Genomic DNA, 12,958 nt, shown 5'->3' with positions numbered 1-12,958 from the left:
ACTCTATAAATAGAGTATCATTTAGAGGATTAGTATCTCCAAGTTCCAAGTCTTGAGTATTGAATTCGTTACTCCTTTTGAGATTATATTCCTAATCATGGGACTATTACATGTTACCCATGAAATCCTTGAGATGAGTAGTTATGCCCATAGTTTTGCATGAAACCTATAAGTCAAAAAATCTTGAGATAAGAAGTGTCTTCGAGTCCTTGAGTTGAGTAGTTCATACTCATAATTCCGCATGAAACCGCCAAGTTGAACTTCATGAAATCATCCATAACTATGATATCATGAACCTTGAATCCATAATCCAATTCAAGGAAACTTAATATCAAAGTCAAAGGAGTTAAGAGTTAAGTCTAGAAGTTCTCAAAGTAAAGTTTCTTAAAGTTTTCAAGAGTTCTTACTAAACGTTTTAACTTCCTTTTAAGGATCAAATTTCAATTCAAGTAAAGAGCAAAGAGTTGAGATTCTTCCTTCAAAGTAATATAAGGGAACTAAGTATTTCCTAAGACTTGAGTTCATTTCTCAAAAGTTATAAGGGAAATAAATATTCCCAAAAGTTTATAAATGTTTTTCACATTTAAGTTAAGAGGAAACTAAGATTTCCAAAAGAGCTTTGAGCAACAAAAGTGAACATTGATTCCAAGAGAGCTTTTTAAAGCTAAAAAGTTGAGCAAATTATCTCAACCCAATGAACGAAAGTTATTTTAAAAGCATGAGCTAAAGTATATATTGGGAGTAGTATTGAAAACCGATGTGGGGATAAGAGTTCATATTAACTCAAGTCCCATGTAAACCATATAGCCATCATGGATCCACTAAGTTAAGGAATTCTATGTGCCGCCAAAGCATAGGACAGTTCTAGCAGCGTGGGCAAGACGATGTATCACCACTTAGGCTCATAGTGGTGGTTATCAGTTAGAGAATCTCCCACAAAAACTACACACTCACTCATGGCGCGTCTGAGGCTTATTTAACCTATGACTATATTTTATTTTATTTTCTATTCTTCTTCCTCATTTTCAGCTAGTACATCTTCTTACAATATCTCTCTAAATATTTTTCGAAAAATCCATCAAAGACTTCTTTCAAAATACTATTGATATAAGAAAGGAATAGAAATATCCCCTGGTATAATCAGATATGTTACTTTCTTATATAAGTAAAGTTGAGTTTGTTATTTTGTTTCCTACAACGAACTAAGTTGCTTTTACTGTTTTATAATGCTTGTTATATATAGCATGTGTATTATTGATTTATATTAAGTTGAGTATCGATAGTCGAATATCATATCTTTGAGTTCAATATTTAATATCTAAGTTAAGTATCTTATCCTTGAGTATGCTGAGTTGAGTAAGTTGAGTAGTTTGAGTATTCCTTGAGTTTCAAGTTTTAGAAGAGGTAAGTATGTTTCCATTTTTTTTTATCAAGTATCAAGCTTATGTTATGCTTTAGAATTCCCCTCACATGCTAGTACATTCCATGTACTGAGTCATTTGGCCTGCACCTTATCACAATGCAGATACAAGTATTCGGGATCATCAATAGGAGCTTCGTTGATACATTCGAGAGTTCGAGTTAACTATGGTGAGCCTCCTTGCTTCCGGAGTCTTGTCCCAACTTACATCTTTATTAGTTAGATGCTTCATAAATAGTCAGTATAGTTGAGGAGTCTGTATTATCATTTATTTTATTAAATATTTTAAAGACTAAAGTTGTTTTTTATGGCGAGTTGTGTATATTTAATTATACAGAGTTTTTCGTTGGACTTAAAATTGTATTTAAGTTTTATGAACTTTTATTTCAGTTTTAAGCTTTGTATGTTTAAGTTAGTCTTCCGCTTGTAGTAAGCCAAGATGAGAGTTCGCTTGAGGACCAGCAATGGTTTTTGAGTGTCGGCCACGTCCAGGGTGTAGACTCAAGTCATGACAATTTTAGATATGACTGACTTCGATATATCTTAGGCATGACTTAGTTATCCCTCTATTATGTTGTGATTAATTATAATTCTAAGTCTGTGACTCTAGAGATATAGGTATGGAAAAGTTAAAGTGGGAAGGGGTATACAAGCCTAATCGAGCTAAGATTATATCCTTCATTCGGTCTAGGAAACTAGAAGGGCAGGGGTGTTTAGCATATTTTGCTTATATTTGGGATGTTGAGGTTGAGTCTCCCTCTATTGAGTCTATTACTGTAGTGTCTGAATTCATAGAAATGTTTCCTACCAATTTTTTTGGTATGCCTACAGATAGAGATATAGATTTTGCATTGACTTGGAATCGAGCACTCACTCCATTTCCATCCCTCTGTATCGTATGATCCAGTAGAACTGAAAGAGATTAAGGCTCAAATCTAGGAACTACTTGATAAAGGGTTCATTCGTCCTAGTGCTTCCCCGTGGAGTGCTATTATCTTGTTTGTTAAGAAAAAAGATAGTGGTATGAGGATGTTCATATAGACTATGGACAGTTGAATAAGGTAATCATTCAAAATAAGTATTTGTTGCCTCGAATAAATGATCTTTTGACCAATTGCAAGGTGCGTAAGTTTTCTCTAAGATTGATCTAAGGTTTGGTTACCATCAATTAAAGATTAGGTCTGTTGATGTATCCAAAACGACATTTAGAACCTTGTTATGGGCACTACGAGTTTCTAGTGATGTTGTTTGGGTTAACAAATGCGCCAACAACATTCATGATTCTGATGAATGATATGTTCAAACCATTTCTATATTCTTTTGTTATCGTCTTCATTGATAACATTTTGATGTATAAAGATTAAGGAAGAGCATGCTGACCATCTTCACATTGATTTGAGTGTCCTTGGGAAATAAAAGTTGTATGCCAAAATTTTCAAGTGTGAATTATGGTTGGGTTCAATTTCTTTTGGGGGGCATGTAGTTTCAACAGAAGGGGTAATGGTAGATATCCAAAACATTGAAGCGGCTACGAATTGGGTTTGACCCAACAGACTGAAGTTAGGAGTTTTGTGGGGTTCGTTAGCTACTATCGTCAATTTGTGAAGAGTTTTGCTTCCTGCTACGCATCTAACAAGGCTGACCAAAAATGAGATTCCTTTCTAATGGACCGAAAAAAGTGAAGAGAGCTTTCAAAATATCAAGACTTTCTGACCACAACACTTATTTTGACACTACATGTGAAAGGTAAACATTTTATTATTTATTGTGATGCTTCACATTCGGATTCGGGTGTTGTGTTGATGCAAGATAAAAATGTCATAGCTTATGCATTGTGGCAATTTATGAACCCTAGGTTAAGTAATTTATAACATTCGAAAAAGAAGTGATACTGAACACTCAACTAAATAAAATTGGGGAGATTTGTGAGTGAATTTAAGAGAAAAAGTGTAAACTTTGTTGAAACTAGAACCCTTTGCTTGGACCCGTAATGCTTCAGTAGTTCTGTGTGAATGAGGTGATATTGTCGATTGAATTGATTTTGAAGGAGATGAATTTGATTTCGGGTGGGGGAGGGTCATCTATGTGGTAGTTGTAACGATCAAATGGAAGAAGTGAGCGGAAGTATAAGAATTTTTTTAATTGGAATGGGTTTTAAAGGTTTTGACTGGTGGGTCGGGTTGATCACCATTTCGCAAAACTGCATTTTACGACACTAGTCACGATCCATTTAAGACTACCCGGGTTATGGAGTGGTTTCATGGACTGAGTCATGAAACAAAAATGATTTAAAAACATACATGAGACCTACGAACACTATCTACTGACTGTGATTGTTTCTACGGCTCAAAAGATGGTTTGTAGATCTAAATCTGCAATTGTTCATTATGCCTTGTTTTCTACGAACAACATTCACGTCCCTAAACTTAACTATGACTCATAAATAGGTCTCTTAGAAAAGGCATGCATGTTAATTTTTTATCGGAGTTCTACAAGTGGTATTCATGAGCCATGGAGAGAACCACAACTTTTAAACCCTACACACAGAAACTCACTTACCTTGATATTTTCTAGATTCTTTCTCTCATCACTTGCACACTTCACATCCATTAGTTTTTTTTAGTTCTTCTTTTAGTTTTCTTGAATTATCTCGCTTGATTTAACTTTGTGGCACGGCGTAGGTTCTTTGGTTACTCACACTTTATCATGATAGTAACCTTTTCATACTAGGATTTGTAGGGTTCTTCCACCTTATTGAACCCTTGTATGGAAAACTTAGACATCGTATCTTCACTTGTAAAAACATTACTCCATTATCAAACTCTAACAAAAGAAAGAATTCATGATCTTCTGATTATTTTGACTCTTGCTTATTCTGATTTCTACCCTTGTTCTTATTTTTGTTCTTTAGTATAATTTATCTCTCTTGTTTATTTTTGTTCAAATGATCTAGCCGTAAAAAGGAAAGGAGTTGTATATTATTATGTGTTTAACAACATTTTTATAAATTTTACTATTGTTGCAAACACTATTCAACCCTCTTAATTGAAGCATTGTACGACTCTAATCTCAACATAGCATAACGTGAGAACTCACAAAGATTCTCAGACTAGTTTTGCTTGAATTAAGGTCATATAATCTGGTAATATGCATATGTGCTTTGCAAGTGCTAATATTCAAGTTTGTTGAAAATATATCTCATGATATTACAGAAATAAAATAGTTAGCTACTTTTAGAATTTTCAAATTATATTATTAGAGTCTTATGTGACTTGAATTTAGGAGTTAATTCTTTTTATTTGTTATTTGGATTTACTGATAAGTTAGATATGTATTTTTCTATTTTTAGTTAGTAATTATATCTATAAATGTAAGTCTCTGAATTATCAATAAAATAAATTTCTTTGACAATACTTCAGTATTTTTTCCCTCAAAATTTCCTCTTTTATTTTCCAAATTTCTTTATTATAAAATCAACAAGTGGTATTTAGAGTCTTCTTCTTAAGGGTCATGTGAGTACAAAAATGAATTTTGAAAATAATTTTGCACAGATTGCTCCCCTTATTCTTTATGGTGAAAATTATCAATTATGGACTGTGAGAATAGAAACCTAGCTGGATGCTCTTGATATTTGGAAAGATGTGGAAGAGGATTATGAAATTAATCAAATGTCAAATAATTTCATTGTGACCTAAATCAAGAGTCATGAGGAAAAGAAAATCATTCAGTCCAAGACAAAAGTAACTTTGTTTGTTGCTATTTTGACAATTGTTTTCATGTAAATCATGGCTCTCACATCACCAAAAGAAATTTAAAATTATTTGAAGAAAGAATATGTTGAACATGAAAGAATACGATAAAATAAAGATATTAAATTTAATGAAGGATTCAAATTGCATAGAATGAAAGAGTTAGAAATAGACAAGGAATATTATGACAGATTGTTTGGTATTGTCAATAAGGTAAGATTGCTAGGTACTGAATTTAAGGATACAAGAGTTGTTCAAAAAAGTTCTTATTACAGTTCCCGAAAGGAATTAAGCATGTATGATAAAAGATATGTCCAAAATTATCTTGAAAGAGTTGTTAAATTCTTTATAGGCACAAGAACAAAGGAGACTTATGAGACAAGATGACATGGTTGAAGGGGCATTAGTAGTCAGCCACAAAGCACAACGAAAGGATAATATTTTGAAAATTATCCACTTTGTCAGCACTGTGAAACAAATGGACATCCTCCATATAAATGTTGGAAAAGAATAGATGCATAGTGCAAAATCTGCAAATAACTTGGTCATGAAGTCAGGATTTGCAAATTCAAATTTCAAAAAGATGAAACAGTTGTCCAACTCACTATTAAAGAAAAAGAAGACCACTTATTTGTGGCAACTTGTTTTTCAACCAAAAAAATCTAATTTTTGAATAATTGATGGTGATTGTATAAACCACATGACATATTAAAGATTTTTTAAAAAAAAAGAGTTCATTCCTATGAAAATAAGAAAGTCAAAACTCGGGATGGTGATTGTATTCTTGCAAAAAAAAATGATATGTTGCAACGAAAATAAATTCAGGTGCAAAAATAAATTCAGGTACAAAAATAAATTCAGATGTTCTTTATGTGTCTGATATTGATTAAAGATTGTTAAGTGTTGGTCAGTTAATAAAAAAATTATTTAAATTATTTGAGGACAAATATTGTCGAATCTTTGATTCCACTAAGCAAGAAATTTACAAGTTGAAATGGGAGGTAACAGCTTCTCATTTAGTCCAACAGAAGATGCACAAAAGTCTTGCAAGACAAAAGATGAATTGACAGATTTGTTCACAAGCTCATAATTTATAATTCATGATCCAAGGAGGAGGGTTGAAAATATGTCTGAGGATATTTAAAATAAAACAGTTAGCTACTTTTAGAATTTTAAATTATATTATTAGAGTCCTATGTGACTTAAGTATGAGAGTTAGTTCTTTCATTTGTTATTTGAATTTTACTGATAACTTAGTAATATATTTTCCTATTTTAATTAGGAACTATCTCTATAAATGTAAGTCTCTAAATTATTAATATAAATCTCTTTGACAATACTTCAGTTTTTTTTCTTATTTCTTATTTTCTTTATTAAAATACCAACAAAGCTCATGAATAACTTATTATATTTCGATTAGATCAAATAAAGTTCCTATAACAAACCACTTCTTTTCAACTTTTAAAACTTTTGCTTGAAAGATATTTAAGTAAGAGAAGGAGAAATTAAGTAAGAGAAGGAGAAAAATTAATCAATGAATCCTTTCTCCACTTCTCGTTTTGCATGAATGTAAAATGATATGGGAACAAATACCATTAAAAAAAACTCAACATCTCAACTTCAAGCACTTTGTGAATCATTATTAGGTTCAGCTTCTACAAAGTACTTCTTCACTCTCTGCTGAGCAATTAATACCTACAAGAGACATTTTGTTGGATAAAAAATAATTAGTATCCTTCGTTTCTATTTATATGTCATTTGTATAAAAAATAAATATTTTTTAATATTTGTTATTTCACAAAATCAACGCATAAATTATACTATTCTTTCTATTTTATCCTTGAGAGTTGTTAGCATTGAAAGTGTGGATTTGACCAACATAGTAATTTTTCTTGGTTTCAAACCCGATGTCTAGAGTCCACACTGAAGCCCTGATTAAATCTAGATCGTGCACTACATGACTCATTCGAGAGACACTCCCAACATGATTTTTTTTCATACCCAGGGCTCGAATCTGATACCTCTGCTTAAGGGTGAAACAATCTCACCGCTACACCACAACTCATGTTGGTGAAAACTAAGTAATTAATTCATATTCATTGGTCAAATAAATTAATCCAAATAAATTAAGTTTATGTTCATTTATTGAAAACTCGATTTCGATAAAATACTAAATAAAGGTACAATGATAAAGTTATCTAATTTCTTAAAGGATATGAAATTTAAAAGGGATAATTGTATATAATAGCAAACTAATAATCTAAAATAAATGGAGTAGCTACTATTTGATCTAATTGTGTCCCATAGCAAACGTTTGTCAACGTTTGCCAGTCGCCTCTCTCCCTAAACTCTCGCTCGCCACTCTCCCATTTCCGCTCGTTACTCTCCCTCTGCTCGCCTCTCTCGCTTTATACAACATAAATGTATAAATTGTGTTTCGAATTTGTATTAAGTGAGAAAATTGTATATACACATGCAAAAACATATATCTTAGTGCTATACACTTAATTATACAATTTACAAACATCTTACTTCGATTCAATTGTATACAAATGCAAATTTTATACAAATATTGCAGCAAAAAGGCCAGCGGATTATGCAATTGCAGTGAAATACAGTTTTCTCTCGCTTTATACAACAGAATTGAATAAATTGTGTTTCTGTTTTTGTATAAAGCGAGAGAAAAACATATATCTTCTTCCTATACACTCATAATTATACAATATACAAACATTTTACTTCGATTCAATTGTATCCAAATGCAAATTTTATACAAATATTGCAGCAAAAAGGCCAGCGGATTATGCAATTGCAGTGAAATACAGTTTTCTCTCGCTTTATACAAAAACAGAAACACAATTTATTCAATTCTGTTGTATAAAGCGAGAGAAAAACATTTATCTTCTTCTTATACACTTATAATTATACAATATACAAACATTTTACTTCGATTCAATTGTATCCAAATGCAAATTTTATACAAATATTGCAGCAAAAAGGCCAGCGGATTATGCAATTGCAGTGAAATACAGTTTTCTCTCGCTTTATACAAAAACAGAAACACAATTTATTCAATTCTGTTGTATAAAGCGAGAGAAAAACATTTATCTTCTTCTTATACACTTATAATTATACAATATACAAACATTTTACTTCGATTCAATTGTATCCAAATGCAAATTTTATACAAATATTGCAGCAAAAAGGCCAGCGGATTATGCAATTGCAGTGAAATACAGTTTTCTCTCGCTTTATACAAAAACAGAAACACAATTTATTCAATTCTGTTGTATAAAGCGAGAGAAAAACATTTATCTTCTTCTTATACACTTATAATTATACAATATACAAACATTTTACTTCGATTCAATTGTATCCAAATGCAAATTTTATACAAATATTGCAGCAAAAAGGCCAGCGGATTATGCAATTGCAGTGAAATACAGTTTTCTCTCGCTTTATACAAAAACAGAAACACAATTTATTCAATTCTGTTGTATAAAGCGAGAGAAAAACATTTATCTTCTTCTTATACACTTATAATTATACAATATACAAACATTTTACTTCGATTCAATTGTATCCAAATGCAAATTTTATACAAATATTGCAGCAAAAAGGCCAGCGGATTATGCAATTGCAGTGAAATACAGTTTTCTCTCGCTTTATACAAAAACAGAAACACAATTTATTCAATTCTGTTGTATAAAGCGAGAGAAAAACATTTATCTTCTTCTTATACACTTATAATTATACAATATACAAACATTTTACTTCGATTCAATTGTATCCAAATGCAAATTTTATACAAATATTGCAGCAAAAAGGCCAGCGGATTATGCAATTGCAGTGAAATACAGTTTTCTCTCGCTTTATACAAAAACAGAAACACAATTTATTCAATTCTGTTGTATAAAGCGAGAGAAAAACATTTATCTTCTTCTTATACACTTATAATTATACAATATACAAACATTTTACTTCGATTCAATTGTATCCAAATGCAAATTTTATACAAATATTGCAGCAAAAAGGCCAGCGGATTATGCAATTGCAGTGAAATACAGTTTTCTCTCGCTTTATACAAAAACAGAAACACAATTTATTCAATTCTGTTGTATAAAGCGAGAGAAAAACATTTATCTTCTTCTTATACACTTATAATTATACAATATACAAACATTTTACTTCGATTCAATTGTATCCAAATGCAAATTTTATACAAATATTGCAGCAAAAAGGCCAGCGGATTATGCAATTGCAGTGAAATACAGTTTTCTCTCGCTTTATACAAAAACAGAAACACAATTTATTCAATTCTGTTGTATAAAGCGAGAGAAAAACATTTATCTTCTTCTTATACACTTATAATTATACAATATACAAACATTTTACTTCGATTCAATTGTATCCAAATGCAAATTTTATACAAATATTGCAGCAAAAAGGCCAGCGGATTATGCAATTGCAGTGAAATACAGTTTTCTCTCGCTTTATACAACAGAATTGAATAAATTGTGTTTCTGTTTTTGTATAAAGCGAGAGAAAAACATATATCTTCTTCCTATACACTCATAATTATACAATATACAAACATTTTACTTCAATTCAATTGTATTCAAAGCAAATTTTATACAGATATTGCAGCGAAATAGACCAGCGAATTATACAATTGCAGTGAAATAGGTCAGCGAGTTATACAATTGCAGTGAAATAGGCCAGCGAATTATACAATTTAGGCCAGCCAATCATACAATTGTATATGTATAGCGAGGCCAGCGAATTATACAATTTAGGTCAGCGAATCATACAATTGTATATGTATAGCGAATTATACAGTTATATTTTGCTATGGAGCGCAATTATGCAAACTTTGCTATAGCATACAAATATGAATTTTTTATTTGTTATATATGAAAGTTACCCAACTTAAAATGGTGACAATTAAATAAGAACAGGAGTATTTAGTAGGTAGCTTTAGCATTAACTTAAAATGAATAAATACCTGTTTGTCCCAATCAGTTTTGAGAGTGATGACAAGTAACACCACAGTTTGTGCCAAAACACCAAAGAGCATTCCAATCCAAACACCCTAAAAATGATATTAAAAGGACAAATAACCCTCAGTCAAAAGTAGAAAACCATAAAAAGAAAAAAAAAAGTAGAGAGAAATGAGCAACTTACTTTAACTTGCAGTTTGAAAACATAACCAAGTACAACTCCAACTGGAACGCCAACCAAGTAGTAACATCCAATGTTGACATATGCTACTATACTCTGCCATCCAGCTCCAACAGCAACACCTGTAGCAAGTTGTGACATCAAATCTTCTATGTTTACATTATCATATTATATAGAATCAAGTTACGAATCAAACAAGGTACCAGAGAGAACTGGTTGAACACTGTTCAAAAGTATAGAAAATGCTAATAAAGGAGATAAGCGGTCAACTTCTTCAGCCACGTCTTCACTTTCTGTGAATATATAGGCCAAGCGTCCGCGCAAGAAAAGGAAGAAGAGAAACAGGATGAAGCCAATAACAAATGAGGTCATCACTATTGTCAAGATTGAAAACCTTGCTGCTTTCGCACTCCCTCTTCCCAGCTCGTTTGATACACGTACACTAAAAAATAGTTTCGTGAACATGAATGACAATGATAAAGAAAAATAATCTAAAGAAGTAGCTAGAGAGGTGGTTATGAATAGTAGTACCATACTGCAGCTAAGAAACCAAGTGAAATCATCATTTCCCAACCATTGATGTTAAGACTGAGAAAGTGAATAAGATGAGCGATGAAAAACGTAAAGGAATGTGTTAATAAAATTAGAGAGGTTGAGTAGCTAGTTACCATATAGCAAGAGCATCAATCTGAACCATAGCATTTTTGAGGTTTCCTGTAAGAAGAATGAGTATAGTGTTGTACCAGAGTTCAAGGCTGTCAAAAAGAATAATTTTAATCAAATAAAAACAACGTAAACTATATGGAATTGAGTGAAATGTCATCTCACCAGAGCATGGCACCTGAAGAGAAAGAAAGCTTGATAACAGGCCAGAGATCCTTAAAGGCCAAAGATGTAAATCCCTTCCATGTTTCTTTACAGCCTCCAGAAGTCACATATATCAACTGACCAATATTAGGAAGCCAATATGCCAAGAGTGTAGACGTCATAGCGCCAGTCATTCCAAACTTGAATTTGACCGTTAAAAGCCAACAGAGGAAGATATGAATGGCAAGAGTACATGCTGCTAAGTAAGTAATAATCATGTTCTTACTCTGTGCTTGTAAGAACATTTGGCATGTATATGATGCAATGAAGGAATAAATCACGGGTATTAACCATAACGAAATAACTCCTGCCTCTTGAGCTATAGCTTCTTCCTGTCCTAAAGCTCTTAAAATAGGAGTTGTGAAAATAAAGATTGGTAAAAGCAGAGTTCCTGTTATAGTCAAGACAATCCATGATCTTTGAAGATATATGCCTAACATGTGATACTGTTTAGCACCATATGCTTGTCCACAAAGTGTTTCCAATCCACTTGCCATTCCTAAGATAATGCCATTCCCAAATCTGAGGAGAACAGTGATGACAAGGGCGTAGGCTGCAAGTTCAATAGAACCAATGTGACCGATGAATGCCTGGCTAATCACATTTACTCCAAACGTCGAGAATCTAGTAAAAATGGCAGGAGCAGCTATCACCCACATTTTCTTCCACTCTATCAATATCTTCTCCTTAATCTTCACTTCATTCTCTTCCACTTGAACTTTACTCAACAGCTTCTCACTAATATCATCACCTTCCATTTTTTAATTCCTCTGCAACATGTATATATGAAAAACATCCTTACAAGGATGACGACACAAACTTAAGTATGAATTCTTTCAAAATTTCTACTCATACAAAATCAGGATTATTTTGTCTACGCTCCCTCCCTCTCTTTCAATTTTGTGGTTTGATTCACAAAACTAATTTATATGTTGTGTGAATTTGGACATTCAATCTTTAATCTTCTAAAATTAACGTCTTGATATTTAGAAACAATGTAAAAAGTATTATATGTCTAAATAGTTAACAATTCAAAATATTTAAAAAGTATATAAAGAAATTCATGATCAAAGAAAAAAATATCATGTCTCTCCAGATACTTTGTTTGTTTCATACTACCTGGCTTATGGTAACTCGGCAGAACCCTTAACAAAGCTTTTATTACTAAATAAACTTTATTAGTTATATTATAGAACTCTAAAATTGACTATTAAGATTTTATATAATATTTAACATTAATGATAGAAAAGAAACAATATAATAAAACTTTCTATTATATTCTAAACTAAACAAATCAAAATGAAATAACTTTTTTTTCTATTGGGGTCAAATAATATGAAACAAAGAAAGAAAAGAGTAACTAGCACACATCGAAGAGAGTATAATTTTTAATTATTTTATTTTAAAAAAGTAAGTGAATCTATTAAATACGAACCATCAAACTTAGGAGTCGTTTGATAAATGATTAAGACCAATATTTAGTAATTTAGGGATTAGTTATTTATACATACATTAGTTATGTGTTTCTCAATTGTCAATCAAAACTCACATTAATTTTTAAGAGAACTATGCAACTAGTCAAAATTTGTAACTTATTTATAAAAAATAGCTACAGTTTAAAAATATTATATATAAAAAAAAACAATATGTTATTTTTGTTGCAAACTGTTATCCATCTCTCTTTGTACCCTTCCCCTGTCTCCCTTACCCCCTCCTCCCTCTCACTCTCACTTACCTCCCC

The 12,958-nt window shown here is 31.7% G+C and overlaps 1 protein-coding gene across 2 annotated transcripts in view; it reads right to left on the bottom strand.

Moving 5' to 3' along the window:
• Nucleotides 1–6,674: 6,674 nt before the first annotated feature.
• The window catches only part of LOC107012399 (protein DETOXIFICATION 21-like), a 9,016-nt gene continuing 2,732 nt past the window's right edge, over nt 6,675–12,958 (bottom strand). Inside the window, exons 2-8 of one of the 2 annotated variants that reach the window (XM_015212239.2) lie at nt 11,179–11,987; nt 11,019–11,105; nt 10,882–10,938; nt 10,554–10,792; nt 10,354–10,472; nt 10,175–10,261; nt 6,675–6,864 (exon numbers count right to left, since the gene is read on the bottom strand). In XM_015212239.2, coding sequence (XP_015067725.1) covers nt 6,790–6,864; nt 10,175–10,261; nt 10,354–10,472; nt 10,554–10,792; nt 10,882–10,938; nt 11,019–11,105; nt 11,179–11,975 — 1,461 coding nt within the window. In that variant the 5' untranslated portion in view covers nt 11,976–11,987 and the 3' untranslated portion in view covers nt 6,675–6,789. Of the gene's footprint in view, nt 6,865–10,174; nt 10,262–10,353; nt 10,473–10,553; nt 10,793–10,881; nt 10,939–11,018; nt 11,106–11,178; nt 12,007–12,958 lie in introns of those variants that run through there. The other variant, XM_027915892.1, reaches the window with a different exon arrangement.

The sequence above is a fragment of the Solanum pennellii genome, chromosome 3, assembly GCF_001406875.1.
Source record: "Solanum pennellii chromosome 3, SPENNV200".
Taxonomy (NCBI): Eukaryota; Viridiplantae; Streptophyta; class Magnoliopsida; order Solanales; family Solanaceae; genus Solanum; species Solanum pennellii.
The sequence above is the reverse complement of the archived record's forward strand: the minus strand, read 5'-3'. Positions and strand labels throughout refer to the sequence as shown.